Source organism: Didymosphaeria variabile (genome assembly GCF_027946475.1).
Source record: "Didymosphaeria variabile strain IMI 356815 chromosome Unknown scaffold_7, whole genome shotgun sequence".
Lineage (NCBI taxonomy): Eukaryota > Fungi > Ascomycota > Dothideomycetes > Pleosporales > Didymosphaeriaceae > Didymosphaeria > Didymosphaeria variabile.
The window spans coordinates 177661-204220 of record NW_026611626.1 but is presented as its reverse complement, the minus strand read 5'-3'; the positions used below and the strand labels follow the sequence as shown (position 1 = coordinate 204220).

General features: G+C 54.3%; 6 protein-coding genes across 6 annotated transcripts; 5 read left to right on the top strand and 1 right to left on the bottom strand.

The window, feature by feature from the left end:
* Positions 1–243: 243 nt before the first annotated feature.
* Positions 244–5685, top strand: SEC16 (vesicle coat component; the record flags this gene model as incomplete). The annotated part of the gene is made up of 1 exon (XM_056217956.1): positions 244–5685. The coding sequence occupies one exon, from the start codon at positions 244–246 to the stop codon at positions 5683–5685; it is 5442 nt and encodes a 1813-aa protein (XP_056067221.1).
* A 775-nt stretch (positions 5686–6460) lies between these two features.
* Positions 6461–7567, bottom strand: N0V89_009202 (uncharacterized protein; the record flags this gene model as incomplete). Its single annotated transcript, XM_056217955.1, has 3 exons — positions 6461–6615; positions 6721–7424; positions 7470–7567. 3 exons carry the CDS (start codon positions 7565–7567, stop codon positions 6461–6463), a joined length of 957 nt encoding a protein of 318 aa, XP_056067220.1.
* Positions 7568–11604: 4037 nt separating this feature from the next.
* Positions 11605–12186, top strand: N0V89_009201 (uncharacterized protein; the record flags this gene model as incomplete). The annotated part of the gene is made up of 3 exons (XM_056217954.1): positions 11605–11737; positions 11796–11877; positions 11934–12186. The coding sequence occupies 3 exons, from the start codon at positions 11605–11607 to the stop codon at positions 12184–12186; spliced, it is 468 nt and encodes a 155-aa protein (XP_056067219.1).
* Positions 12187–15749: 3563 nt separating this feature from the next.
* On the top strand, positions 15750–19503 carry N0V89_009200 (uncharacterized protein; the record flags this gene model as incomplete). Its single annotated transcript, XM_056217953.1, has 5 exons — positions 15750–16004; positions 16274–16294; positions 16562–16983; positions 17107–18493; positions 18541–19503. 5 exons carry the CDS (start codon positions 15750–15752, stop codon positions 19501–19503), a joined length of 3048 nt encoding a protein of 1015 aa, XP_056067218.1.
* Positions 19504–20573: 1070 nt separating this feature from the next.
* N0V89_009199 (uncharacterized protein) lies at positions 20574–20918 on the top strand (the record flags this gene model as incomplete). Its single annotated transcript, XM_056217952.1, has 2 exons — positions 20574–20700; positions 20773–20918. 2 exons carry the CDS (start codon positions 20574–20576, stop codon positions 20916–20918), a joined length of 273 nt encoding a protein of 90 aa, XP_056067217.1.
* Positions 20919–21689: 771 nt separating this feature from the next.
* N0V89_009198 (uncharacterized protein) lies at positions 21690–24730 on the top strand (the record flags this gene model as incomplete). Its single annotated transcript, XM_056217951.1, has 6 exons — positions 21690–21712; positions 21784–23346; positions 23396–23514; positions 23562–23899; positions 24367–24450; positions 24545–24730. 6 exons carry the CDS (start codon positions 21690–21692, stop codon positions 24728–24730), a joined length of 2313 nt encoding a protein of 770 aa, XP_056067216.1.
* Between the last annotated feature and the right edge of the window lie 1830 nt (positions 24731–26560).

Below are 26560 nucleotides of genomic sequence, written 5' to 3'. Positions count from 1 at the left end.
TGGTCCCGCCTGCCCTCCTGTCAACCGCAACCAAAAGAACGGATAGCCGTTCCAGCCGTGGTTTTGAGGCCGTATTCGTCCGCTTTGCACAAATTACAATACACGGCCGCGACCATTCCACACCCCGACCGTCAATGCTTGCACCGCCGAGATGAACCAGGCCGCTTGATGTCACTTCCGGCGCTGATTTATTTGCATAGTATTTGCATATACCCCTTTTACATATCGTCATAGACGCACATAATGGAAGACGACGCGCCAAATTTCTCGTACGCCTACGCCGGCTCCGAGGCGCCTTCGACCCAGTCATGGAATCCCGCATTGCGCCCTGAGAACGAAACCGCCGAAGAGCAGTCGAACAAGCTGCAGCCATCTCCGCAGATAATACCCCAGTCGAAACCGTCACTAGAAGATGGCCAGGAGGAGGATGAAAGTGAGGATGATGTGCCTGCCATATCCGAGGTATCGGCGATTTCTGCGCCATCAAACAACGGTGTTTCTGGCCACGAGAGACCCTTAGAAGAGGACTTCTTCAATCGTCAGCAGGAGCCCGAGGACCCCGAGAGCGAGGAACCATCTTCCAGCGAGGAAGAAGAGGAGGACGAGGATGAGGAAGATGATGATGATGAGGATGATGAAGCGGAGGGTGATGCGGAAGGGACCGCTCTCGCAGCTGCGACAGAACCATTGACTTTGGGAGATAAGACTGCGAAAGAGCAAGCTGCAGCCGCCCAGGGCGTACCAGCTGCGCCTTCGGACGATTCTGAGGAAGAATCTGAAGAGGAATCTGAGGAGGAGGAATCAGAAGAAGAGGAAGAAGAGCACCCCGAATCCCAATACGAGCATCAAGGCGGAAGTACGTTGCTGGAAGAGGCAATGGCTGAAAGCGAGAAGGCCCCGTTAGTTGCAGATGTGGAGCCCGAAAGCGATGACTGGGGAGCTTCTGGCGAGGCCTTCGACCTGGGAGGGATGCCGCAAGACACGCCTGTGCAGACTCCCTTACGAGCACCTACTCAGACCCCGCGACCCGAGGCAGGCGGCACGACTGTTGGGGACAATTTCATTGAAAACACAAGTGTGGGCGGAAACATGGGGGAGGCCAACGATGACTGGGGCAATGGCGACGGTGATGACTTTTTCGCTGGGGCAGCTCCCAACCAGCCTGTAGAGCCAACGCAATCTGGCGCTGAAGAGAGCCCTGGTGCGCATGTGGTTCCGAAGCCGGAAGAAAGCGCAGCGGCTGCTGGTGACTCTGCATGGGACTTGGATTTGGATGATGATTTCTTGCCGGATGCAGAGGATGCAGCGCCCGTCTTCGAATTGGATGACGACGAGGGTTTCCTCGAAGACGAGCCCACCGAGACAACGGAACCGCCTGTACAGCCTGTCTCTGCCCCAGCGACGACACGATATGCACCTTCGGACGCACAAGCTCCACAATCATCTGTGAATCCTTATGGAGCACTTGCTCCACAGCTCACGAATTTGTCGCAACCGAGTCAAACGCCGGCAATTCCTGCACCAACTGCTTTGTATGGCGCCTATGGCCAGCCTGCTCCAATCCAGCAAACGCCAGCCAGACCCGAGATGCCCAGCTCTGCGGAGAGCTTTGCTGCGAAAGCACGAGGGGGTTATCATTCGCCATATGACCTTCCAGAGGACATCGTGACTACACGGAGACGAGCAGCACCACGCACGGTGACTGCACCTCCTGCGCCACCGCGATCCAGCAGTATGTTTAACTCTGGTGCTCCTCGCCCTCCGCCTCCTTCGAACTTGTCAGCCTCCAGCTTGTCTCCTCCCTCATCTGGTCACTCTTTTCAGCCACAGATGACGGGTTTGCCGTCCGGTGCACCACCAAAGCCTGCTGCTCCGGCTAAAGCTCCATCAAGCGAATTTTTTGCCGAGCTCCCAGTTACATCGAAACCAAGGCCATCTGGAAGGTATACTCCACAGCCTGCCGCGCCTCAACAGCCCTCAGCCCACGGCTTCCCTCCGAAAGAGCGCACAGCATCGTGGTCTTCGCTGAGAAACGAGATCAAACCGGATGCTGATAATTACGTGTCGCAATTGCAGCAACCAGAGCGATTGCCAGTCTTTCCAGAGCAACCCACAGCACCGGTGCGGGCCAACAGTCTACCTGTACCGCAAGTTGCTCCGACGCCCCCATCGAGCCGATATTCACCAGCACCACCGTCGGCCCCTGCTGCTAACGCAAGATACTCACCGGCTCCTCCATCCGCTCCAGCTCCAAATGCTAGATACTCACCAGCCCCTCCGCCACCGCAAGGGCCAGTCAATCAAGCCCCAAATCAACATACTTCTTCTGCAGTAACCGGACCTCCTCGACCGCCTTCACAGAATTATCTACCTCGCACGTCCAGCCCGCTCGCGTACCATTCCACACCACAGCTTTCACATCCGACGGCACACGCACAGCAACATGCATCGGATGCGTCTCGGCGTTCATTGGAAGGTGTCACAGAAGAACAACCGCAGCAACAAGTTGGCCCTCCCCCACCAACTGCTAGGACGGCCACACCACCTAGCCGAAGCACGCCCTCGTCTGCTGTGAGTTCGCCAAGGAAGAGGAGCACCTATACACCTCAGTATCAACCGATCGATGCATCTATGGCCCCAGCGCCTTCGCAAACTGAGTCGCCACCTGCTAGCTTCAAGCCGCCCATTCGAAGCTTCTCCAATATGGAGCCACCAGCTGCTGCTTTCGGTGGACCTCTTCAGCCTACATTTATCGCGCCAGCATCACAGAATATCAACGCTATACCTCCGCGTCGACAGCCTTCGCTTCAATACGACTGTATCCCACCTACAGATGAACGTGCAGCCGATCCGTTGGAGCGATGGAGGGGTTACCCAATCTTCAAATGGGGTTTGGGTGGGACCGCAGTGACCACATTCCCGAAGCAGGTACCTCGCTATGGCGGTGGCGCATCTGCACCAATGGTGCAATGTAATCCTGGCGAGTTACGAATCCAAAATGTCAAGGAAGTTCTACCGTTCTCGGAAGATATCACGAAATTCCCAGGCCCACTCAAGGCGAAGAGCAAGAAGAAGGATGTTTCATCATGGCTTGCTCAACGGATCGGAGCGCTCGAAACACATTACCAATCTCCTGGGTTGGATCAGTCATTGAGCGTGGACGAACTAAAGCGGCTTGAAGAGAAGATCCTGCTTTGGAAGGTGTTGCAGGTCTTTATTGACAATGATGGTGTGTTGGATGGTAACGCTACAGTAGATGCGGCCGTACGGAAGATATTCTCAGCCGATACCGACGCTTCTGTTGATGGCGAAGGATCTTTTACAACTGCGGCTGAACTAGTCGGCAGGCCGAGATCCAACACTACTGGCGTGCAGGCTGATCCTGTGGATCCCAAGGCTGTTGAAGAACTTCGAACCCTCCTTACTAAAGGCGACCGTGAGAAGGCTGTTTGGCATGCAGTGGACCAGCGATTATGGGCACACGCCATGCTTCTATCTTCAACACTCAATAAGGACATCTGGAAGCAGGTCGTGCAAGAATTTGTACAAAAAGAGGTCAAGAAGCTGGGCCGCAACAATCAGGCTCTTGCAGTGCTCTACGAGATATTCGCCGGAAATCATGATGATTGCATTGATGAATTAGTCCCTGCATCTGCTCGAGCTGGTTTCCAGATGATGAGCACCGATGGCGCGGATTCGACTCAGAATGCTCTCCAAGGCCTCGAAAAGTGGCGCGAGACCCTCTCCCTGGTCTTGAACAATCGAAGTGACGGCGATCCAGCAGCTCTAGTCTCTCTCGGAAAGCTGCTTGCCAGTTACGGTCGTGTCGAAGCGGCGCACATCTGCTTCATCTTTGCGCGGTCTAGGGCTCATATAAACGGCGTGGACGACCCCGAAGCCAACATCGTGCTTGTCGGTGCTGATCACAAGAAGACCCCGTTAGACCTAGGCATCGATTTAGACCCCGTGTTGCTCACCGAGGTCTATGAGTTCGGATTGTCATTGTCTGCACAAGGAGGCTCTCATATTATCCCGCATCTGCAAAACTACAAGCTGGTCCATGCATACCAGTTGGCAGAGTTTGGCCACCGGGCCGATGCACAGGCTTACTGTGATGCTATTGCAACATCTATGAAGGCGACTACAAGAGTTTCTCCTTACTACAACGGCAGTTTCGTGGCGATGCTCGATGATCTCAGCAAGCGCCTCTCGCAATCTCCTAAGGATGGTTCTTCCTCTTGGCTCTCTAAACCAAGCATGGACAAGGTCTCAAGCTCGCTATTCTCAAAGTTCACCAACTTCGTTGCGGGCGACAACGAAGATGACGCCTCGAATGTTTCCGCCGGAGAAGCTGGCCCTTTTGCAAAGATTGCCAGTGGCACGCCAACTATCAGCCCCGCACAGTCTAGTGCAGACTTATATGGAGCCTACTCCGGCTTTGGTATTACTCCAAACGCACCGTCCGCCCCTACGAACTCCAGATATGCGCCCTCAAATGCCTATGCGCCAAGAGCATCGATGGAGTCCACTCGATCCAAGTACGAGCCCCAAGGTCGACCTTCGTTAGAATCCAACGACAGCAACGCAGGCGTACGCGCAGTCTCGGACCCCTACAATTCGTCACCCCAATTCCCTAATTCATTTTCCCCACCGCAAGCCCAACTTAATCCTGGCGCCCATCACCCATCCCTCTCAAAGGCGCATTCATACTCACCTCTTAGGTCAGAGTACAACGCATCCGAACCTTCGTACGGTAACCCATACCAGCCAGCGCCTACCGGAGGAGTACCCGCCCCATCATACGGGGGCTTCCAGCCGCTATCGGCCAGCTTCGATGACCCGCCCGTGGATGCAGGTGGCTTCCAACCCCCCACGAGCTCCTTCGAACCTTCATCGTTCCAGCCTTATCAGCCCTCAGAAGAAAGTTCCGCGGAACAGTCCCTCCGGCCCAAGAAGTCTTTCATGGACGATGACGACGACGATGACCTCGCTACCCGGGCCGCAGCTCTCAAGATCTCATCTAACTCCAAGTCGGACAATGATCGCCTAGCAGACGAAGCGTTCCGCAAGGCCGCCGAGGAAGACGCAAAGCGCGACAAGCAGTCCTCTTTACAGAAGAAGTCTAGCGGTTGGCTCGGCGGGTGGTTCGGCGGCGGCGCAAAGAAAGACAACGCCATGCCGACGAACAAGCCCATCAAGGCCAAGCTCGGCGAAGAAAACAGCTTCAAGTACGACCCCGAGCTCAAGAAGTGGGTCAACACCAAGGGCGGCGCGGCGGAAGCGACTAAGCCCATTGCTACTCCACCCCCGCCACGCAGCGGGCCGCCTAGCAGGGCCGTTTCAAGTCAAAATGCCATGGGGCCGCCGAGTTCCCTACCCAATGCGAACGGACTGCCGGTACCGCCGACGTCCAACCCGTCTCAGCGTAGCTCGTCCATGCCGCCTCCTATGGGCCTGCCAGGCTCGAGGGCCAGCACGCCTGGCATCCCGTCTGATAGCGAGGGACCGAGGCCACCCGTTTTGACCAGACCCAGTCTGCCGACCGGACCGCCGAGCCGGCCTGGCACGGGCATGAGCACGGCGAGCAGTATCGATGATTTGCTGGGTGCGCCGCAAGCCAGAAAGGGGCCTGCGAAGGGAAAGAAGAAGGGCGGGCGGTATGTGGATGTTATGGCTAAGCCGTGATCTGTCCTACAGAAGACACGTAAGGTGTGTGGTGTAGCCATAGATTTCCCAACGAAAAGGCGCTTCAGTGGGATATGGCGTCTAGAGGCGGGTTCTTCAAGAGTAGACTACCCATCCATGGGTCTTTATGGTTCTGGGTGGGATGTTTGTATGACTATGTTATGCGGAGAGATGTGTAAGACGTAGACGCTTTTACGTGGGCATAATATGAATATCTTATGCTGTCTGCTATCATGTGGCATGTGGTCTTCCAAGGCTTGCTTGCCTTGTCGCCGAGCTGCGCGTGAGATTCAACGACTACCGCAGGATCCATGTAGCGCCGTCGATCAGTGCAGAAGCAACGACGAAGAAGGACTGTACCTCCAAGCCATATGCATCGCATCGGACAGAAAAGTGGTGCGAATGTGCCTACCACGGCGTGCGGACATGACGATTCTCTCATATGAGATAATTGAAACACGAAGAGAAGCTTAAAAACGCAGGATCTTGGTCAATGGTTTGAATTCCAACGCGTACAACATGGAGGCGAAGTTGATGCAGTGTGTGCCCAGCACCTCAGTGCGCTAGAAACGCCCACAAATCCAGACTTGAGAATAACACAACACAAAACGCCATCGCAATGCCTCGCCGTGAACCACGATTTCAACTTACAAGAGAAAAACAGAACAGGCTATCCAGACAAAAGACAAATCGCAGTGGGCAGGAGAGAGTGAAAAACGGAGGACACTGAAGTTCAACTTACGCAGTATCGAAAAGTTGGCATGACAGCCCGTTCTCAAGCCAGTATCTCACCCACCCGTATCCCCTTTACCGCCCCCGTCTCCTCCAGCCAAACGTTGAAACTCTCCTTATTAGCCACAGCAGCGATGAGCTTGTACGCCCAGAAAGCGGAATCGCGTTCGAGGTGCGAGTTAGCGGCTGTGACTGGCCCTGCGAGGTGTCATTTATGTATCCCATATTTCCAGTTCCAAATGCATACAAATGCACGCATGTTAGTAGCTCTGAGATAGAGTGCCAAGGGGTAACGGTACTCACATGAAAGGTCTAAATCGATATGATTGAGCATTTCCCACCAGTTCCACTCCGGCGCGCTACCTTTCATTGACGGCGTCCCGTCACCTCGCTGCGTCTCCACCGCTTTTGAATATGCATCTAACTTTTCCCATGGGATTGAATAGGCCGTGTTTTTGGCGTCGTTCGTATCTCGGGAAGTACTCATCATGAATTCTTCCAGTTTAGCAAAGTAGATGGCGCAGATGCTGCGCTCCTCGCTGTTGGGTCGGCTGACGAGTGAGAGAATCATGACTGGCATGAGGACACATCGAAGGGTAAGAGGCTCCATATGCGGCTGCAAAGCAGTTAGGGTGGACGCGAGGGTGCTGAAAGCTTCGGCGTGGATATCGTAGCGGGCGTCCCACAGACTGGAGTTCGGTGGCTCGGTGGCAAGGCGGGGCGATGGTAGGGGTGATGTGGATGGACTTCGAGACAACGGGCCGTCCGTGTGAATACTTGCTGTAAGATAGTCGTTGGTACTAAGTTCCTCAACACCGTGGAAAGACTGCACCTCTTGTACGAAAGGTTCCATCAAACCGGTGAATTGAGATGTTGATGAGGCAGCAATAGACGCAGGTACTAGCTCTGGTCGTCCAAAGAAAAGATATCGGATCACGAGGATAGTTGTCGCTGCTTTCCAGATTGAGCCAATTGAATTCCAATGTTCGAGGTGCCGCTCCGCATTGCTTTACCAGTTTAGCATCATCACGTGGTGGATGAGGAGCACTCACGGTAGAGATTGTTGGTGATACTCCGTCTTCATTGCTCGTGTGTTCTCCTCGGGTTGAAACGATAGCACATCAACAAATATACGTTCCCTTCTGTGCATGTCGGCGAATGCTATTGGCCGACCTGCTCCGAAAACCTTCTGTGCGCAGGCTGCGGTATCCCATACAGCAAGCGTCAAAGAGCTCGGACATCCATTGAAAACCTTGTGTTTTGCATACTGTGAGTGTATCAACACTTCTAGAGCATTCCGAGAGACATGTTTGATTCTCGTGATCGGTACATGCGAAGTAATGATCCACATCTGCTCGTAAGTTAGCCATAAACGATAGACGACATGACTGGGGCATACCGTTTCGAAAAGAGAGGTATGCAGTAGAGCTAAGTGCAAGTGAGGGTAACAGAATGTGAGGTTCTCAATCCCGCCAAGGGCTGACATGACTTGCATCACGCCGTGCGTATGCACCATCCACCTGCACAATCCATGTTCAAGTAACTAGAAACAGTCAGCAAGCCCAAGCCGACTGGAGGAGCCACGTACATCCATAGCGAAAATTAACACCCCGCAAGTGATGAGAACGTCTGGTCGTTGGTCGAGCCGGTTCTGTGGCGCACGAAGCAGCTGGTTGTGGCTTTGGAGTACATTGATTTTAGTCTCAAGTGCCAGCCGTTCGATGCCTGGGTTTCCTGGATTGCGCGATGCCATGTGCACGGCCGAAATCCCAAGAAGGCAGTTGACCACCGACCTGGGCAACTGCTGAGTATACTCAGGAGCAAGAGGCGCGATCGGGCGCTCCACAAGCTTTGTCTCCATCTGATCGACGAACTGTTCCGAGGCAACGGTGGAATTGTCTATCAGGTTGTCAATAGGGAGTCAATGTCGAGGGAAAGTCTTCGGAAATTGTGCTGTAGACAAGAGACCAATAAGATGAAAATGAGAATACTTACAATATGCCACAACTTCTGCGAGCCGGCTCTGATCGGGGACCACACCTTTGCAATAGTTGTCTGGTGGTTGAACTTCAAAGTGGGCTGCTTCTTGCATTGCGCTAGCGGTCTGTTGTTGCACACTGTTCCGCATTACGTTCATAACGTTGCCTATGATGCAATCAGCAATACCATTCCGACAAAGAAAGGTCTACCTTACTGTCAAAAATAGGTCGTGACTTGCCCTTCAGTTTGCCTCGAACTGCAACCCCTTCCGCCCATCTGTGGAGCGGCAAGTCAGCCCACCATTCACCGTGGATAACACTCATGTGCGTAAAGATTTCGCTTCACAGATGTGTAAGGGAACCCGGAGGGCCCAAGGACATATTGCAAGGTTGTGTGAGAAGCTGTTGCTTCAGGGATGAAGTACCTCAAAGGCTTCTGGTAGCCCAAACAATCCACCCCTTTCTTTCGACATTTGGCACTGAACAGGGATGTCAAACGAACACTGCACTAGTAGTCATTGCAATTGCAGACTCACCAGTGTGGTAGTATGCGGTCACACTTGACATGTCGCCGACGACAAGTATAACACTGAACAGCCGATAATTCCAGAAAATGGTCAGTAGCTGAGGGTGTTCCTGAGCGGAACGGTTGCCTGGAGGAGGTCGGCAACATTCTTCGCATTGTTTCGCATGTAGCTGGAGAAGTTTCCACCGCCCTGTTCGTGGCGGTCGGTACAGTCTTATACACGGCTTCCTGAAATCGAATTTCATCATGCTGTGGGTGACGCAAGGCGACTCCCACGTAAGGTTGTGAAAAGCTTTCCGCAACAGCGGGTCACCATATTGTAAGGCTGGGATGTCAAAGACTCAAAGCTTTGACGCCGACTAGGAACCGTTTCCGGTGGCATCATGTCTGCAGAGAATAGCAGGGCAGGGTCTAGCCGAGAGAGACAAAAAGACATTCCAACTCCATTGGAGGTTGGTGTAGTTTCCGCCAAGCTTTAGACTAATGATATGTAAGATGGAGCTGAAAATCCACCGTATCCACGGATAGAGCCGCTTTTTCCCTGTATCTCTACCATATACGCCCTAGTTGGGGTTAGCGGGAGGACTGCAGTAGACCCACCACAGTCTGGGGCCAGGTGTCCGCCACCGCTTTTCTAGAACGTTGCGATGCCGCCCACGATATCACCGGGAAGGCTCCTGACCCATGCAGTTGTTCAAATCCGTGAGCCACACTTTGAATGATACAGGAGAATACCACAGTACTGTTGCGATCACCTGAATGGACTCAGCTGGGTGGTGGCGCAGCCAGCCTTCAATTTGGCTTTCGTCGTGTACGGAAAAGGCGCAGATCTGACCGATTTTCAGTTCTGCTGGCCGTTGCAACATGATGTCTCTGCGACTGTTCGTATAGACTTGGGAAGAGGCGGTGCAAAAAACGGTTGCGCCGCGCGAGGGAATAGGCGATAGCGAGCATCCAATTGGGTTTCTTATAGCCGTTAGTCAACAAGCTCGTCTTGTGTTTGCTTTGACGGTCTGCAGCTTCGCTCCGCTCTGCGCGGCTTCGAAGTGTAATCTCGATCCAAGGACCCGGGTCGCCTTGTCAGCCAGAGAATACCAAAGCTTCCCAAGCCTGCCGTCGTTGCCGCCTGCAGTTGGTAGGGACTGCTTGTTTTCCTGTGGCCTAGCCGGAGTAATCAGATACGACGGGATGTGGCGGGCTGAACGCCACAACATCGAAAACCCTGGTGACGCTATTCTGGCGAGCGAACTACCTGAATTTTGAAGACCCTTGAAATATATCAAACGCAGGCCAGTCTTGTATCTGCGCCGCAGGTGTATCCAACAAGACACCGGCATGGAGGCTGTTGATCCTTTCGACACATAGTATCGTCAACTTGGAAATCGGGGGGCTTCAACAACTGAATCAAACCCATCAGCTGCATTTGGGGCATGGTGAAAGCTCGTCGTTGTTTGATAGCTTGAAGAATGAGCCCTGAATTAGCAAGATTGACGCTTCGACCGAATAGTGAACGTGCTGTAGCACTGATCCTCGACACAAGTATTACTTCGGCGAACCTGTAGAGATATGCGGCTGCTTAGGAAGCAGTAAGAGCGCTACGGAAAGGTTCAATATTCGACGAAGATTCGCAGCTCGAATGTCGCCCGATATTGAGAGCTCCCCCATTCTTCGTTGCCGTGTGGTCCATTGTTGGTGTTGCTAATCTAAAAAAGATCGGACCCCTATCACCGTGCGACAAGTCAGAACCTTGTATATCCCGTGCCAATAGTGGAAGAATTGTAAACATCAGCTCGGTGGCACTCAGTAGGCGGAGGATGCGATGGCACAACATGTGAATGTATGGCGCGGCTTATAGTTCAGAACCATTGCACCAGGACGGCGGCACACGCCAGCGATGTCAAAGCTCCCATTGGACGCTTCTTTGATTGCCCTGTACTTGTTGTGATTAGCAAGAAATTCTATGTTTCTTTGGAGCTGCTCCCACCTCTCTTTTAGTGACAACAATATCTGGAGTTGAACTTGTCGCATTCTAGTGGTGTGCCTTCAGTGGGATACCCCACATTCGACTTAAGCTGCGACCACGGAAGTTGAGTTGACGTTCTCCGTAAGAGATACATTGCGTTGAGCAGCAGCAGGCGAGGGTGTCGACCCTCTTTATCCTCGGTGACAGCTTGTAGGCAATCCGGTACATAGGAGCGCGGGTAAAGAATCAAAAACGCGTCATGTGGCTTGAGGAAGAGGAAGGAAGTTGTGGGTCTGGGTATATTGTTTATTGCGCCTTCCGTCTCTGGAGGGCACCTCTCACCTTTGTCGACTGGCAGCCGGACATGCTCGGCTGTCGTGCTTCGTCGATGCGCAACAGGAACAACTCAACAGTTTCTTCTCGGTCGGTCATGCGAGCGACGTCGAAAGCGGCAGCTGTAGGGCTCTTGGTAAATTCCGTTTGTGCCAGGGTGGGTTGTGACCCCTCCCTTCCCTCCGACCTCATTCCTCAAAAAACGTGGCAGCGCTCTATATACAGCCCGCAAAGGCAAGAGCACAGGTCACGCTCGCATCCACACCGACCCAACAACAAGTTCCGACCGCAGGATTAGTGACAAGCTTCACCTATAAAAACCCTCGACCATCGGCCTCGTCCCGTCTCGCCCACCACCCTGTTTCCAGAACTCTCTACAGTCGACCATGAACAGCAACATGAACATCATGCTCCTCATCAGCTTGTTCTTCGCCACCGTCATGGGTCTTCCCCATGTCGGCATGCTCGATACTCCAGATGTCCGCGATGTTGGTCTCATCTTCGACGACCTCAACTACAGTGAGTTCTTATTTGTATAACACGTGCAACACCCGCTGTACATACTAACGTTTAATAGCCGGTAACTCCACATTCATCATCGAGGTAAAGAATAATCCCACGTGCCTTCCGATCAACGTGGATGCGAACTCTCATGCGCAGTAAGAAGCCCCACCCTCTCGCTACCAAACGTTTCAGACACTGACCTCCCCTGCAGAGGCCTGCGTATCAAGTCCATTCAGATCTGCAAGCCTACGACATGCGCTTTCTTCACTGGTGAGAAGTGCACCAGCGCGTCCACCGGCGTTTTCTCCGTCGCGTGTACTGGCCCTGGTGACGTGCCCAACCACAACCTCGACATGCTGTTCAAGTCATACATCTGCGGCCAGAACATATCTAGGCGTGTGGCTCTGGAGCGTGTGGCCACACTCGAGACCGTGCCTCATGATCCCAACGCTGGTATGGTTTAGGTATGTCTAGACATTGTCCGCTCAAAGCTTTCTCACACTTACCATCCGTTTAGACGATGTGGCCTTCTTCGTCTTCGCCGATCGCTGTTATTTCTCGACGGTGTGCTTCCCTAGCTACACTTCTTCGCTGCCCGTTGAGCTTACCACGACGGTATCTAGATTGGACCGATTCTCTGTGAAGTCCAAGATGGTGTCGGACGGGTAGATGATCTGGGGATGTGACTGGAGTCGTGGTGTTCGTATATGTTACCTAAGATATAAAAGTACTTCCTTCAATACATTTTAAACATGCTCCATCTTTGCTACTCATTACGTCTAGCTCGATGCATTAGCTGAACTTATCTTCGGTACGACTTCTACGTTTTCCATTACCACACCTTCATGATCAACGACGCCAACCGTACGTCGTAGAAGTACCAAGATCATTCATACTGTTCACGACAGGCATACTCGTGGTCTAAACACAACCTACAGCCCAAAACGGCACACCTTCCCTGCACAGTGTCAACCTTGCTTTGATGGGGGGACACCGAGTCTTGTGTAATGTAAGTGAGAAGCATGCTCTGGGAAGCATCCCGCTTGATACCCCCACGCCGGTTCTGCTGATGCTCATGATTCTCTGATCGAAATAACTTCGGAAACCGACTTGAGAAAAGGCAAAACTTATAGGAGGTCAAATAATATCGTCTCAAGCAAATCACCGCAATATGATAGGTCAAGAACCCTGTGATGACCTCGAATTCGCCTTGTCAGCGCCTCATCTAGCAAGCTTAGAGCTGAAGTTCGATCTGACACGGGAGCGGAGGGAGATGACCTCCCTACTATCAGCTCCAGTGCCGTCTAGGGTAAGGAATGATTTTGATGACATCCATATTCGGATGAGAGGATATCGCAGTCCATGCATGTAGACAGCGCCTTGCAGAACATTGTTGAAGCACCGACGCTGTAATGCTTGGAGCACGTTTTGACTCGGTGTCGCATAATCCGCTACAATTAACGCTGACGGCAACGAAACGACAGATGTGTTGAGATAAGGGCACCCAGGACACGACGTGGTGGCACTTCGTTGTGATGGGGTGTTGTTGAGCTGAGCTGCTCTCGATTGTTGAGTAGACTCGCACGTGCGGGCTGGGAAGGAAAGCGCGATTATGCTTCATCAGTCTTATCCTAGAAAGTAGTCGTACATGTCTACGTCCTTCCCACCCCCCCACGACCTTAACCACTGCAATTCTCCTACTCTTCTCAGACCGGGCGCTTGGCTGATCTTTGACACCGAGATGCCCGTAAAGCACTCACGCAAGACACCAGTATGTTCGCTGGTTCCCAGCATACCTACGCTCCTGTGTGGGCGCAACACCAGAGCAAACACCTGGGTTATGCCAGCTTCGACAGCACGATCATACTGACAACCCGGCAGGTTCGGCCGGTGGCGCCCGCATCTACTATCCGCGTGTAACCCGGTCATCTCTTTGTTCCGCATACGTGTATACACGCCGTCGCACTCGGCCAACCTGCTTTTGACGGCTATGATACTGCATCCTTCGGCTACGCTTCTGCCAGCACACGATGGAAGAGTTCCGGACCTGGCCACAGCGAACGATAAGTGTGTTGTCAATGGCAGGTGCAGCGGCTCTGCTGCATGTACAGGCGTTTACTAGTCTACGTACCCACTTCGCCACTTGCGAAAGCTCAATTGGAAGGACGAGGGCCCTGGACTCCGAAGCAGCAGGTCTACACTTGTTCGGGTCCACGCTGCAGTCGAGCAACCGGCCGACGAAGTTCGAGAAGGCGACGTACCGTGTCTTGGCCGGATCGACAGATTCTGCCGTGGTCCAGTGGGGGCTGAGTGCTCAATCGGAGAGCGGGGTAGCAGCAAGCTGCCCCTCCTTCTCATTGTGGCCAAGTAGCTCATACAATTTGCTGTCGCTTCCGACGGTGGCACGAAGATCTCGTCGAGATTGACGTTCTTCGTCGCCTACGAGCACACACGTCCCACAGCGCCCCTCACCTGCTGTTGTCCAGCCCAGGTTCGTGCAAGGCCAGCGGTGATTGGAGCAGGAGGAGGATGCGGGGAATGCTGGCGGCGGTTCTGAAACGCTTGCTGTCTATCGATACCCGTATGGCTAGGCCGATGTCGGTTAGGCTTCCGTTTCGACATGGCGGTGAGACTGCGAGCCATCACACGTTTCCTAGGTCGGACGCAGCGTAGTCACCGTGCAGGACCGCCAGATGTCACACACGCCTGCAACGCCGCGAGCGCCTCCACCGCGCGCTGGGCGAACGCTGTGGAGAAGGATGCCCACAGACAAGAGCGAACCAACTCTGGTGTCGAGACCGGCCGGACGAGGCGATTCTGAAGGCTCGGATGGCTGTTTGCGAGGCTGCTGGGCCACTTTATACTGTTAGATCCGACCCTGCACAGACTCCCATGCGTCTTGCATCGGCTTTCTGGTGAGCCCCGCCGGCTGCCAAAGCGGCCGTGGACGTAGAGAGCTTCCTTCGCTGTGGCCAGACGCGCAGATCTGCAACCCTCGAATTAGGGGAGCGTGCATCTCAGTCTCCGTTCATCGCTGCCACGGACGCGGATGACGTCCATTGGTCCACCATGGTATCGGTCTTGCGCTCTTATTACTCTCAATGGGCCAGATGGTCGCTTGTCAAGTAGCTATTAAACCACCACGGCTACCGCGCGCAAAATTTCGTCGGGTCCACAGACGGGGGCGCTCGTGGTCCCGAGGGACTATGGGCGGAACGTGCCCAAGATACAGCGCCTGCAAGAAGCGGACGCGCACATGGTAACAATGCTCGCTGGTACCCATGCGGTCCTCCGGTACGAGGGCTACGTTGGGAGATGCAGGCCGCAATGCTGGAACGTGGATTGCTGTCCCTAACGTGCCGACATGGGCATCGAATTGCAATTGCGTGCTGTGGGCTGGTGCCTGTCCGGCAGCAGCAAATAGGAAGGGCCAATATAGGCGCATAGCGTGAGCGGAGAGACTCGAGCTACGTGCTAAAATACGGCAGACGGTGGCTTGCATGTCGGTCCCTGTAGTCAGGCCCAGTCGTTTAAAGGCATCAGGGTCTACTGCCACCCTTCGTCACCGCACTCCGCCGCCGCACTGTACAGTACTGTAACTCTTCGCGCGCGCTGGTGGGCTGGGACGCTGTCGTCGCTCTTTCTTTGAGTCTGTCCTTTGCACTCCGAGCTCACCGTTGCGCCCACCGTCCAGAACCCTTCCTCCCAGACCGCGGACGGACCACACTCTGCCGCGGCTCAGCGCTTGGGACCACTCCACCGTAGCCCAGCGAACCTCTCGCAAGCAATCCCAACGACGCATTTCCTTCAGACCGGTCCGCAGCATCAAGGCCAGCGAGGGCGCCCGCCCTGTGTACCTATTATTGTGTACGTAGAGTGTCCAGCTTGCATAGTCATGGTTCAGGGGAGCTTGAGCGCGCCGGCCGCACCTCTCTAGAGCCCCCTCACCGCCCAACCTTCCCACCCCACACCACCAGACGCGCGGTGAATTTTGCTGATGTGCGCTGCAGTGTATTTCTAGTAGAAAATGGCCTTCTCCGCCGGTATTGGAGAGCGCAGTGGCCTCCGGTCACCTCGCGAGGAGCAGTCGTTCGCTTCTCTTACGAGCCCTCTCCGTGCGGTCGGCAGCCAGATGGGATCCTCCTCTGCCAACGACGCTCGAGGCCAACTGCACCGACGATTCACTACAAACAATATCCCAACACTGAGCACCCCTCTGTCGCCGATTGGACAGCAGCGAAGACAGGCGGCTGAGCCGACCGACTTCACCACTACTACCGCGGTACGTAGCTGCATCCTTCCATACTGTTTCTGAGCTGCGGATACACTCCGCACACTGTCTTCCACGTCAATGTGTGAAAGTGAAATATGTGTAAAATACATGTGGGGACATGTCTGTCCATAATGCTGCACGCAGCTTCGCTCGTAATAACAGCTGCACGCACTGCGGAGAGGAGCTGCACCACATGTGCTCGATTTGTGGCATACTTACGGTTGCTTTACGCTTCAGACAACGTACATGATTGAGAATTAGGGCTAACGATCTTGCAGACGTACCATAAACTCCAAGTGGTAAGCAACCTTTCCTCCTTCACCTCGCCAAACGTTGTGGTTACCGCGCTCCTGCCTTCACCAAGAGAAACGCCGCGCTAGCGCCGCTGTCGGAGTCGTGGTGAAGCAGACAGAGACGCGCTTTCAACCTCAACCTTTCTTCTTCACCCAGCCTCTTGTTTTGCTGCAGATTGTATAAAGAGCTTCTGTACCCCGGAAGCTCTTCTTTTGTTTACTCTCCGCCGCCCTGTTATTTCTAACCCTCTGGACCCCGCTAATTGTGAGTAGCTAGAAAAGAAGAAGCTCGAATACGAATATTTGAAAGAGCAGCGACGACGTTTTGAGGCTGAGATGGAACTTATTGATATGCAGTCTCGTGCAGAGGAAGAAGAGATCAACCGACTCTCCTCCGACATCAGGTACGGCAAGCACAGCCAACCGACCACCCCGCCCGAGTACGCGAACAGCACCGGATTTCCGTCGTCCTTCTCGCGACCGAATCGCTTCAGCATGTCGGCTATCAACCCTGGTTTGACCACCCCTCGCGGCAGTCGCGCCGGCTCTCAGATCACCTCGCCGCCCTCCGCTCGTTCGCAGCAGGGTAACGGTTTCGCGGCGCAGTCTATGCCCGGTTCTCGTCGCAACTCCGATGAGGACGGCGATGATTTCAATGATGACTTCACGCCTGAGAGCCCGGTCCATATCCGCAAGTAAGTGCACCCCGCCTTCACCTATGACTTACTCCTTGCATGGGTGGTTCACGGACCCACGTTCGTGCGCGTTTCCATTCCGACACGCCAGATCGATTTCCGAGCTCACACTGACTGCAATAGCCCGAACCGGTTCTCTATGCCCCCACTTGGAGCGCGCAACAACGAGGTAAACATGCCAGATATGGGTTCGGTCCTTGATTTCCTCAAGGATGAGAACGAGCAGAGCCCGTCTACTGCTGGCGCGCCCTACTCGCTCCACATGAACACGACGAAAGAGGGCGTTCCTATCTTGGTACGTCAGAATGGTAACGGGAACGGCATGAAGCTGTCAACCTCTTCTGCTGCTCTTGATCTTGCGCTTTCACAATCCCCCGGTCCGGACGGCCAGTCCAATGGATGGGGTAGCCACCGTCATCGTCAAGCTCAACAGTCGCTTCCTACTAACACTCTTCGCAAGGACTCGCAAGCTGATGAGTATGACGCTGGCAAACTCAACGGCGACAAGACCCCGAAGTCTACGGCGAGCAACCGTCGCTCAATTGACCTGTACGCCCTGAGCAGCCCTCAGCGATCCGCCTACACCAATGGCATGCCGAAGCTCCAGCAGTCGTTCTCCAACAACGATGTGCCTACCTTGAAGAACGGCGATGGTCCTACCAATGGTTTCGGCCCGAAGACTCACGCTGAGCAGCATCTGCGCAACCACAATGCCAACTTGGGTCGTGTGCCCGCCAACGCCATGGCCAATCGCCATAGCCGTGACTTGTCTGCCGGTCTGAACAAGGAGCAGGAGTATCGCAACACCAACGGTGGGCCCTTTGGATCCGCTCTTCATGCGAGCGCTGCTCCCTTCGGTCCAGTCCTCCCGTCGCCTGCTGCCACTGGTGCCATGTCGTCCAGCATGGCCTCGCCTGTTGCCTCAATGTACTCGATGTATTCCAATGGCGGCTCCCCAGGCCCGGCCTACGTTGGCTACGGCATGTCGGCCATGAACAACGCCATGGGCGGTATGTCTCTTTCGCAGGGCCCTATGTTTCCGCCCATGTATTCTGGTCCTGGCCCCCAGCAGTACGGTGCCTACAACCCGTATACCACCTACGGTCGAGATGGTCAGCCCCAGGACAGCCAGGCGCGTGTCATTCAGAGCCGCCGCATGCAGAACGATGCCAACCGCTTCTTGAACTTTGACTTGAAGACGATGGCGCGTCAGGACATCTACACGCTGTGCAAGGACCAGCATGGATGCCGTTTCTTGCAGAAGAAGCTCGAGGAGAAGGATCCTGAGAATGTGCAGATCATCTTCGAGGAGACCGCACCTCATGTGGTCGAGCTTATGACTGACCCGTTCGGCAACTACCTCTGCCAGAAGCTGTTGGAATTCAGCAACGATGAGCAGCGCAACACTCTCGTGCGCAACGCCGCTCCGTCATTGGTGTCCATCGCTCTTAACCAGCACGGTACTCGTGCTCTGCAGAAGATGATTGAGTTCATTTCCACCCCCGAGCAGGTCAGTAGTTCGCCTTTTATATTGTCAGCGCGCTAACTGTCTTGTAGATCCAAGTCATCATCAACGCCTTGGGTGGTGAGGTTGTCGCTCTTATCCAGGATCTCAACGGCAACCACGTCATCCAGAAATGTCTCAACCATCTCAAGTCCGAGGACGCACAGTTCATCTTCGATGCTGTTGGTGACAACTGCGTCGCCGTTGGCACGCACCGCCATGGTTGCTGTGTCCTCCAGCGCTGCATTGACCACGCCTCCGGCTACCAGAAGGTCCAGCTTGTTCGCCAGATCACTGCCAACAGCTTCAACCTGGTCCAGGATCCCTTCGGCAACTACGTCGTGCAGTACATTCTTGATCTCAACGAGCCGACCTTCACCAACCCGCTCTGCCTCGGCTTCGCAGGTCACATTGCTGAGCTGTCCAAGCAGAAGTTCAGCTCAAACGTCATTGAGAAGTGCGTTCGTTGCGCGGACATGGACACCAAGGCTGTCATGATTGAGGAGATGATGCACGAGGAAGAGCTTGAGAAGCTCATGCGCGATTCGTACGGCAACTATGTCATCCAGACCGCTCTCGAGTTCGCACCAGCAGCTCTCTGTGTCCATTTGATCGACGCTATGCGACCCATCTTGCCCGGCATCCGCCAGACTCCCTATGGTCGCCGCATCCAGAGCAAGGTCCAGGAGCGTGAGTCTCGCCTTGCTGCCTACACCGGCGGTCGTGCCTCAGGACACGTCTCGCCGCATGGCACGAACGCTCCGACTTCAAACCCGGCCTATGCTGGCGCTGGCCCAATCTCCTCTGGCTACGCTACGGCTCCCATGTATACTGCGGCTGCCAACTATGGCACAAACATCGCCTCGCCGCAGCCTCACCGGATGTCCAATCCGCCGCTCCCGTCTCAGTTGCAGAACACTGTACAGTACCCTTCCTACCAGTTCAACAACGGCATCCCCAACGGCAATGGTCACGCCAACGGAAACTTCAACGGTGGCAACGGAAACTTCTTCTAGCTTACGAGTCACGATGACGAACGTTACGGCCGACGTCTCTGAAATTCTTATCGGGATATCGCTTACCGGTACTACCAGTTGTCGAACCTCTCCGGTGTTGGCCTTGTCTCGTTAAGGTTTCTTTCATTTACTACGATTTGTCTGTCTTGGGTGGGAAGTACATTCCTGGAGCTGTTGCTCGCCATCTCAGCCTCATCATTCATTGCCGACGTGTATCTCTAGTATTGCTGCGACACGAGCATAGCGGAGCCTGGGCATACTTATGGCGCTTGCGGAACGGATCACTTTACATTTCACTTGTACCCCTACCTACTTCGGCAGGAACTTTGCTTGCACATTTTTTTTTATTCATTCACTGTCTTTTTTTACTCCCAGCACGAACGCCTTCATCTGCATGAAGGCGAAAAACTATGGTTGGAAGCATCGTCGTGGGGTGCCCACGACATACGGCTTGACGAACTGCTAAGGACGATGGGCACTTATTTCTTTCCTTTGTTTCTTTCATTGATGGCGGACGGACACGTGGATTTCGAAAGACTCGTCTACGCATCGACCAGAGGCTTGCTTGGCTATACGGTCTTGCTCGTCTTTTCTCCAGGAGAATCGCTCGACTTTGGGTAGCTCCGCAACGGGATTGATGCACTGGTAGGCTTTTTCTAAAACACTGAATGAATACTTCATAACCACATGAGCACCTGATCGATGCGTGACATGCGTGTGGTCATACACGATGCAGGAGCAGCCAGATGGGGACAGCGAGGAATGAAGCATTCTGAGCGTTGAGTGGTTGCGTGCCAAGCATCCCTTCCCTTTGTAACGCCACCGGTCACCTTCCGATTCGGTGCACGGAGCTATGAACGCATACCCTCTCGAACCCTAGTTTGCGCGTTATATTAGGCTCCCCTCTTTACCTTCCCTTTCCTACAGCTTCCACCGATTCGAACCGCAGCCGATAACGAGCTAACATACAAATACGCACTACTGCTGCCTGAAGACCCAAGTTCAACCTACTCACCGACATGCGCTTCACACTCACCTCACTTTTGATCGCGCTCTTCGCCGCCGTTACCATGGCCGTTGCACCCGCTCTCCACGACGTTATCATCAGCTTCTCCAAGGATGCGCCGAGCAGTCTTCTTGAGGAGGCGAAGGAGAAGGTGCGAAATACCGAGGGAGCCGAAATCACGCATGAATACAGTACGTCGCATCTTCGTCCTTAGCTTGAACTTCGTGATTCGCAAATCGCTGCACAAAGCTAACAAGTTCTAGCCATCATCCCCGCCTTCGCCGCCACGGTTCCCGAGGGGATGTTCCCCGAACTCCAAGCGATGAGCACCGATTACCCACCGACCATTGAGGGCGATGGCATCATGACGACGCAGGACAAAGATGGAGGAGTGCAGGTGGGCATTTAGAGTGGTTCGCCGACACAGCATGCGGGCATGAGCCGGACGTCGGCCATGGAAATCGAGACAGGTCATGCGCCTACGAAGGGATTTCGCACATCTGGAGTCAAGGGCGCTGCAACACAAGGGACAGCAGTGCGGACCAGCACTGGGCATACTGGATAAATGATGGGTTTGAATTTGGGCGTGCTATTCTCCTGGGGAAGTTATTCCGCTCAGTGTGTTGCTCTTGCGGCGTCACTAGTTATTGCTATCACTACGACTGCACGTTCTCCTCAAAATCACATGCTAGGCTTTTCTGATTAGACCATGAGCGTGCTCAACAGTTGCGGTGACGTGCATAGCCGTGTGGGATCGATAGACAGATGGCTCCCGCCGAACCCTTGCTCCCCGCCAAATAGCGGGCCCAAATTGGTTGAGTTGGGCGAGCGTTGTGAAGGCGCGCCCCGTTTCAGAGGAAGATGTCATCTCATGCACCCGAATATTGCCCCTCAGCAAGCCCTACCGCGGTTCTTCATCCTGCATATCCAACACGAGCAAGCAAGCACGGCAGTGACGTGCAGCCAGCACCAGTGTCCCTGCAGCTGCGGTAGGCGCCTCGTTAGCGTGGGTTACTCCCGAGCATCATCGCGTCGAGCCATCCCCCACGGCCTAGCAGACCAGCCTATTCTTCACGCTGCAGTGGCCCCGTAATGATGCATAGGCTCCCTTCGCTACAAACACGACCATCACTCGAATTACGAACGTGCGCCTGCGCGTTCTGAGACCCACAAGTCGGCCATGGACGACTTCAAGCCTGAGCTGTTGAAAGCTCTCCTCGACTGGGTACACACGCGTGCATCCCTCGCTTGCAACCAAAGACATTGTCTAACAGTGATACAACACAGGTGAACACATTCAACCTCGCCGGGCGAGTCAACGCATGGAACCAGCTCGAGGACGGCCAGATTCTCTGGCAGATTCTCTACAACATCGACCCCGACTACTTCAACGAATCGCTGCCCAATCTCGACGAAGGCACCGACCGCCGCCGCTCCATCGCCGACAACTGGATACCAAAATGGCAGAACCTCAAGCACATCGAGAGGCAGGTCTCCATATACATCCGAGAGGAGTGCAACCAGCTGCCCGTACTCACCAAGCGCATGATTCCGGACCTGAAGACTGGCGCTAGGGATGGCAGCCTGCAGCTCACCGCAAAGCTCACCATGGCGATATTGTTTGCGGCCTATACGTCGCCCAAGAGCGGGCAGAGGATGTTGGAGCATATGGGCCAATTAAGCACCGAGAAACAGGGTGTCATTGCGGGAGGTATACAAGAACTACAGTCGCTAGATGAACGCATGGCAGATCTCGGCGTCGAGCAAGAGCTCACCGCTGAGCCACCTCTCTCGACATCGCTTTCAGGGTACAGGACACCTACACGGGCCGTGTCGGGTGCCGGATCCACTGTAGGGAAGGACTCAGAGCTGGAGCAGGAGGCGCTGCTGTTCGAAGCAAACAAAGATCGGACTGCATTGCGGAGTCAGGTTACAAAGCTGCAGGAAGAGTTGAACAACTCGAAGGGCAGGATATCACAACTAGAAGAGGATTTGGTGGAAGCAAGACTCCACCTGGACGACCGAGGCGCAGGAGGCGCTACGTCGGATGAAGTCGAGCGACTGAGAGACGACCTCAGGCGCGAACGCCAATACATCGATAGGCTCGAAACCGACCATGCCCACGCCAAAGACGTCATAGAGTCGCTCAAGAAGCGCATGAACCGTCTCGAGAACGACTACGACGAGAAGCAGGAGTTGAAGGACCAAATGCAGCTCGTCAAGGCCGAGCGCGACGAATTAGAAAAGAAAGCCAAGGCGAACGAGAATCTCAAGAAGAAGATCGAATCGCTGTCGAAAGAGGCTAAGGCCCTTGAGTCCGTACGGCAAGAGCTCCAGCAGGCCAAGGAGAGGCTGCAAGATCTCGAGGATATTGAGGAGAAATGCGCCGCGCTGGAGAAAGTGAACAAGGAGAACATCCAGACGCTGGTAAACTCCGAGCAGTCCATCTTCGAAGAGAAGGGCCGCAGGACAAGGCTGGAGCATGAAAACATAGTGCTGATGAAGCAGGTTGAGCAGACCAAAGAACTGCAATACAAGGCGGAGGATAAGAATCGCGAGCTTGAGGATCGTCTGCGAGACTTTGAGGCGAATGGCGCGCGGGGCGGCAGCTTGGAAGACGAGCTCAATGATGATGCCACCGACGGTGCAGAGGATGGCTCCAATACGAAGACGCCGCTAGATGGACGTGTGAGCGCAGATGCTATAGCTTTGCAGCAGAGGGTTGATATCCTGAGCGCACGGCTGAAGTCGATGGAGACGGAGACGCTGAAGCAGATGCAAGAGAACTTAGGACTCAAGTCAGATATGCTGGCTACTAAGGATGAGGAAAGCCAGAGGTATGTTTTGAGTCGTACAATTGGGTGATGCCCGGCTCACAAGATGCAGACCATTCCTCGAGCAAAACGAGAAACTCCACACCACAGAGACAGAGCTCGAGGAGCTCCAGCGCAGACTTCGCGAGAAAGAGCTCGAGATGGCAGAGCTACGCAACGAGCTCAACAAGAGTGAGCAGCTCGATCCTCCTGGCGATGCGCGACTGACATACTCTCAGAATCGGACGCTGATGAAGAGGTCAAGAACGAAGCTCTGCAAGCAGAACATGACCGAATGCTGGCGTTCCAGCAAACAACTAACCAGAAGCTCCGAGACTTGGAAATAGCAAGAGATGAAGCACGCAGTCTTTTGTATGCGTCACTAACCATTCGTGACGACCGTAATCCAGAGCTGCTCCAAGCATTACGAGAGGCAATGCTACAGCAGATCAAGGAACAGATACAAGGGGTCCTCAAAGCGCCTTCTGAAGCTCAGCCAAAGGTGCTCGATTCTACATCTGCCGAGATCGCAGACAAGGTCGCGAGTTCACAAGCCGCGTTGGACAACGCTAGAAGAGTAAGCACTCAGCAATTTCCTTCCGTCTCTGGCCCTTCGCAGCCAGTAACAGCGAATGGGAATGCAAAGCCCGTGTCCAGCGGCCAACCAACTCGAGAGAGATTGGCAGTTGACTCTGAGGCTGCAACTCTCGTTGGCTCTCCCGGCAAGAAGAACACAGACAAGCGCCATACGTCCGACAAGGCCGTGCAAGAAGTGAACTCTCCGACCAGCAGCAACACGAGGAAGAGCACTTGGGGCGATACGATTGCGCGACTGATTTCGCCGTCGAAGAAGTCCTCCAAGAGCCCGCTCCTCGTGGCAGCAAGCGCGCCAAGTCAAGTCTCCTTTGATACGGCAAGTTTGCCCTGCACGTGGCGCGGCCGAAAGTATACTTCTACACGACTTGTCTGGAGTTTCCTCCCTTCTTTCCTCTATCCATGATCCTTTTAAAGGGTGCAGGCAATAAAGCTAACATACAACCCCAGGATCTCCAAGACCAAGAAGCGACGACGCTCTCCCTCCGCTCAGAGCTCGAGAAAGCGAAGCGCGAGACCGCGGAGAAGGGCTCGGTACGTTACCCTACCTATCCATCCTATCCCTTCGTTTCCTACACCTGTCTGTTTCTTTCAACTGCGATGCGATGCTAACATGTGCGTCCCACAGGCCGAACTCCACTCCGAACTCGAGAACCTCCGCCGCGAAAACAGACTCATCACCTCGGCGTGGTACGACATGACGGTCCGCCTGCAGAGCAACACGGTCGTCCTGCAGCGCAAGAGCGAGGCGCCCAAGAGCTGGCTAGGGAAGCAGCGCGCGGTGGTGGGCGCGGGTGCGCACGGGCGTAGGTAGGATCTACGTGACTTTGACTTGGGCATGTGTGTGCCGTGAAGAACCCGGGTGTCAGGGTTGAGCGTGAAAGCAGGGGAAGAGGAAGAAAGGGAGATGAGAGGGAGACGAAAGGGAGATTTCTGTTACTGTTATTATACCCCCGACGAGACGAAGGAGACGAGAATTTAGTGCATAGCAAGCATTGGAAGGGCGTTTATATGTTTGGAGGGAGGAAGGGGCAGGTGGGGTTGTATAGCGAATGCAGTGCTCAGCTTGGAGTGGCTTTGTCTGGAAGTGGTGGTGATGAGATGGGCATCGCTTGAACGAGCGAGGATGTCGCCGTTGCGTTGTCCCAGCACACAGTCTCTCCTTAATGCCCTGTATCCGCCAACTGTGCTTCCGTGGCGGGCCTGGAGCTCATCGAGGAGCTGCCAAGGTACCTAGGTATCCAGCCCATGGGACATGGCACTGACTGTACCAGTTGAGCACGCAAGAGCCACGGCGCCACTTATGGAACATAGACTCAACATAAAACAAGCGGACCGCCCCGAGCATATATTTAAGTTACTTGCTCACTTCGATGTGAAAGAATAATTGTGAAACCATGAAAGTGTGACACAATGAAAGGGCTGGCTCCCCGAGCTCTCCGCGCATCCAAGCACCCAGGCCATTCTAAGATCCTTTCGATCTGCAACAGTTCCCTCGCGACCAAGACCCCGCTCCAAACATTGCACTCTCGCTGTCGCCGCCGCGCCCGTCAACCCCAGCATCCTGCCGTGTGGGTAACATCCGCGAGCCGTCGTGGCGATTGAGCAGCGTGTGGAGGCGTGGACCTAAATGCACGGAGAGTCACGTCAGCTCTAAGGCCTGCGGTGCTGGGCTTCTCTGCTCATAGTCGCAGTCAAGACTCACCCTTTCCCCTCGAGACGTGGATGCCTCCCTTCTGACGGAAAGGTCGATGACGAGATAGGAGTCGATGTACTCGTGCATGCTGGTACCGTTCAATGCTCGAGGGCGTTGGGCAGCAGCGTGTACACTGTCTGAGACCGAATCGAATCGAACCGATCGAACCGACCGAACCGACCGAACCGCACGGGAGACGACCTAGAATCACAGAACCATTCAGCGGATTCTGTGTCTTTGGTTGCGTCAACCGGAAGCGGAGGTGGTTCTTCGGATGTTCAGAAAACCATGAGGAGGATCCTTGCGATCCTCAGCTTCATCGCCCCTCTGGCTCAGCTTGGGAATTATCATCATATGAAGAAAACATAAGGGCCTGCAGAAGGGTGATTCCACTGCAGACTGAGGGGAAGGGAGACTTAGCTTTTGGCTGCGGATGAGAGCATAGGACCGATGATGAGACAAGAGCTGATGTGCTCGTGGGCGTTGGCTCATCTCGATGCCTGAGGGCGTTGGGTGGCGGCATGCACACTGTCTGAGGTCTTTTAATGTGTGGTAGTAGCAAGGTCCAAAGAGGGACAAAAGGTGGATGAAGGAAGTGGGAAGTGTGCAGCGTGTGCGAGTGTGCATTGTGAAGAGAAGAGAAGAAGAAGAGCGGGAGGCGAGTGGCGGGACTTTAAGGGAGGTCCCTGACAACATGAGCAGCGGTTCCCGGGGCAGTTGCTTGTCCTGGAAGCAGGGCGCCTTCGGAAGGTAGTTGCTTGTCGTTGACGGGAAGGCGGAGATGAAAACGGGCAGGTCGACTCTGCGATGTAGCAGGTGCATGTCTATCACGCTTGACCGCCGAAGAGAATGAACGTCATCCCATGTATTTTCCCTTACAAAAAGATCTGAACTTTTGAGAGAATGCATGCTGTTGTACTTGTATATTCGAGCATTGCCACTTTGCTT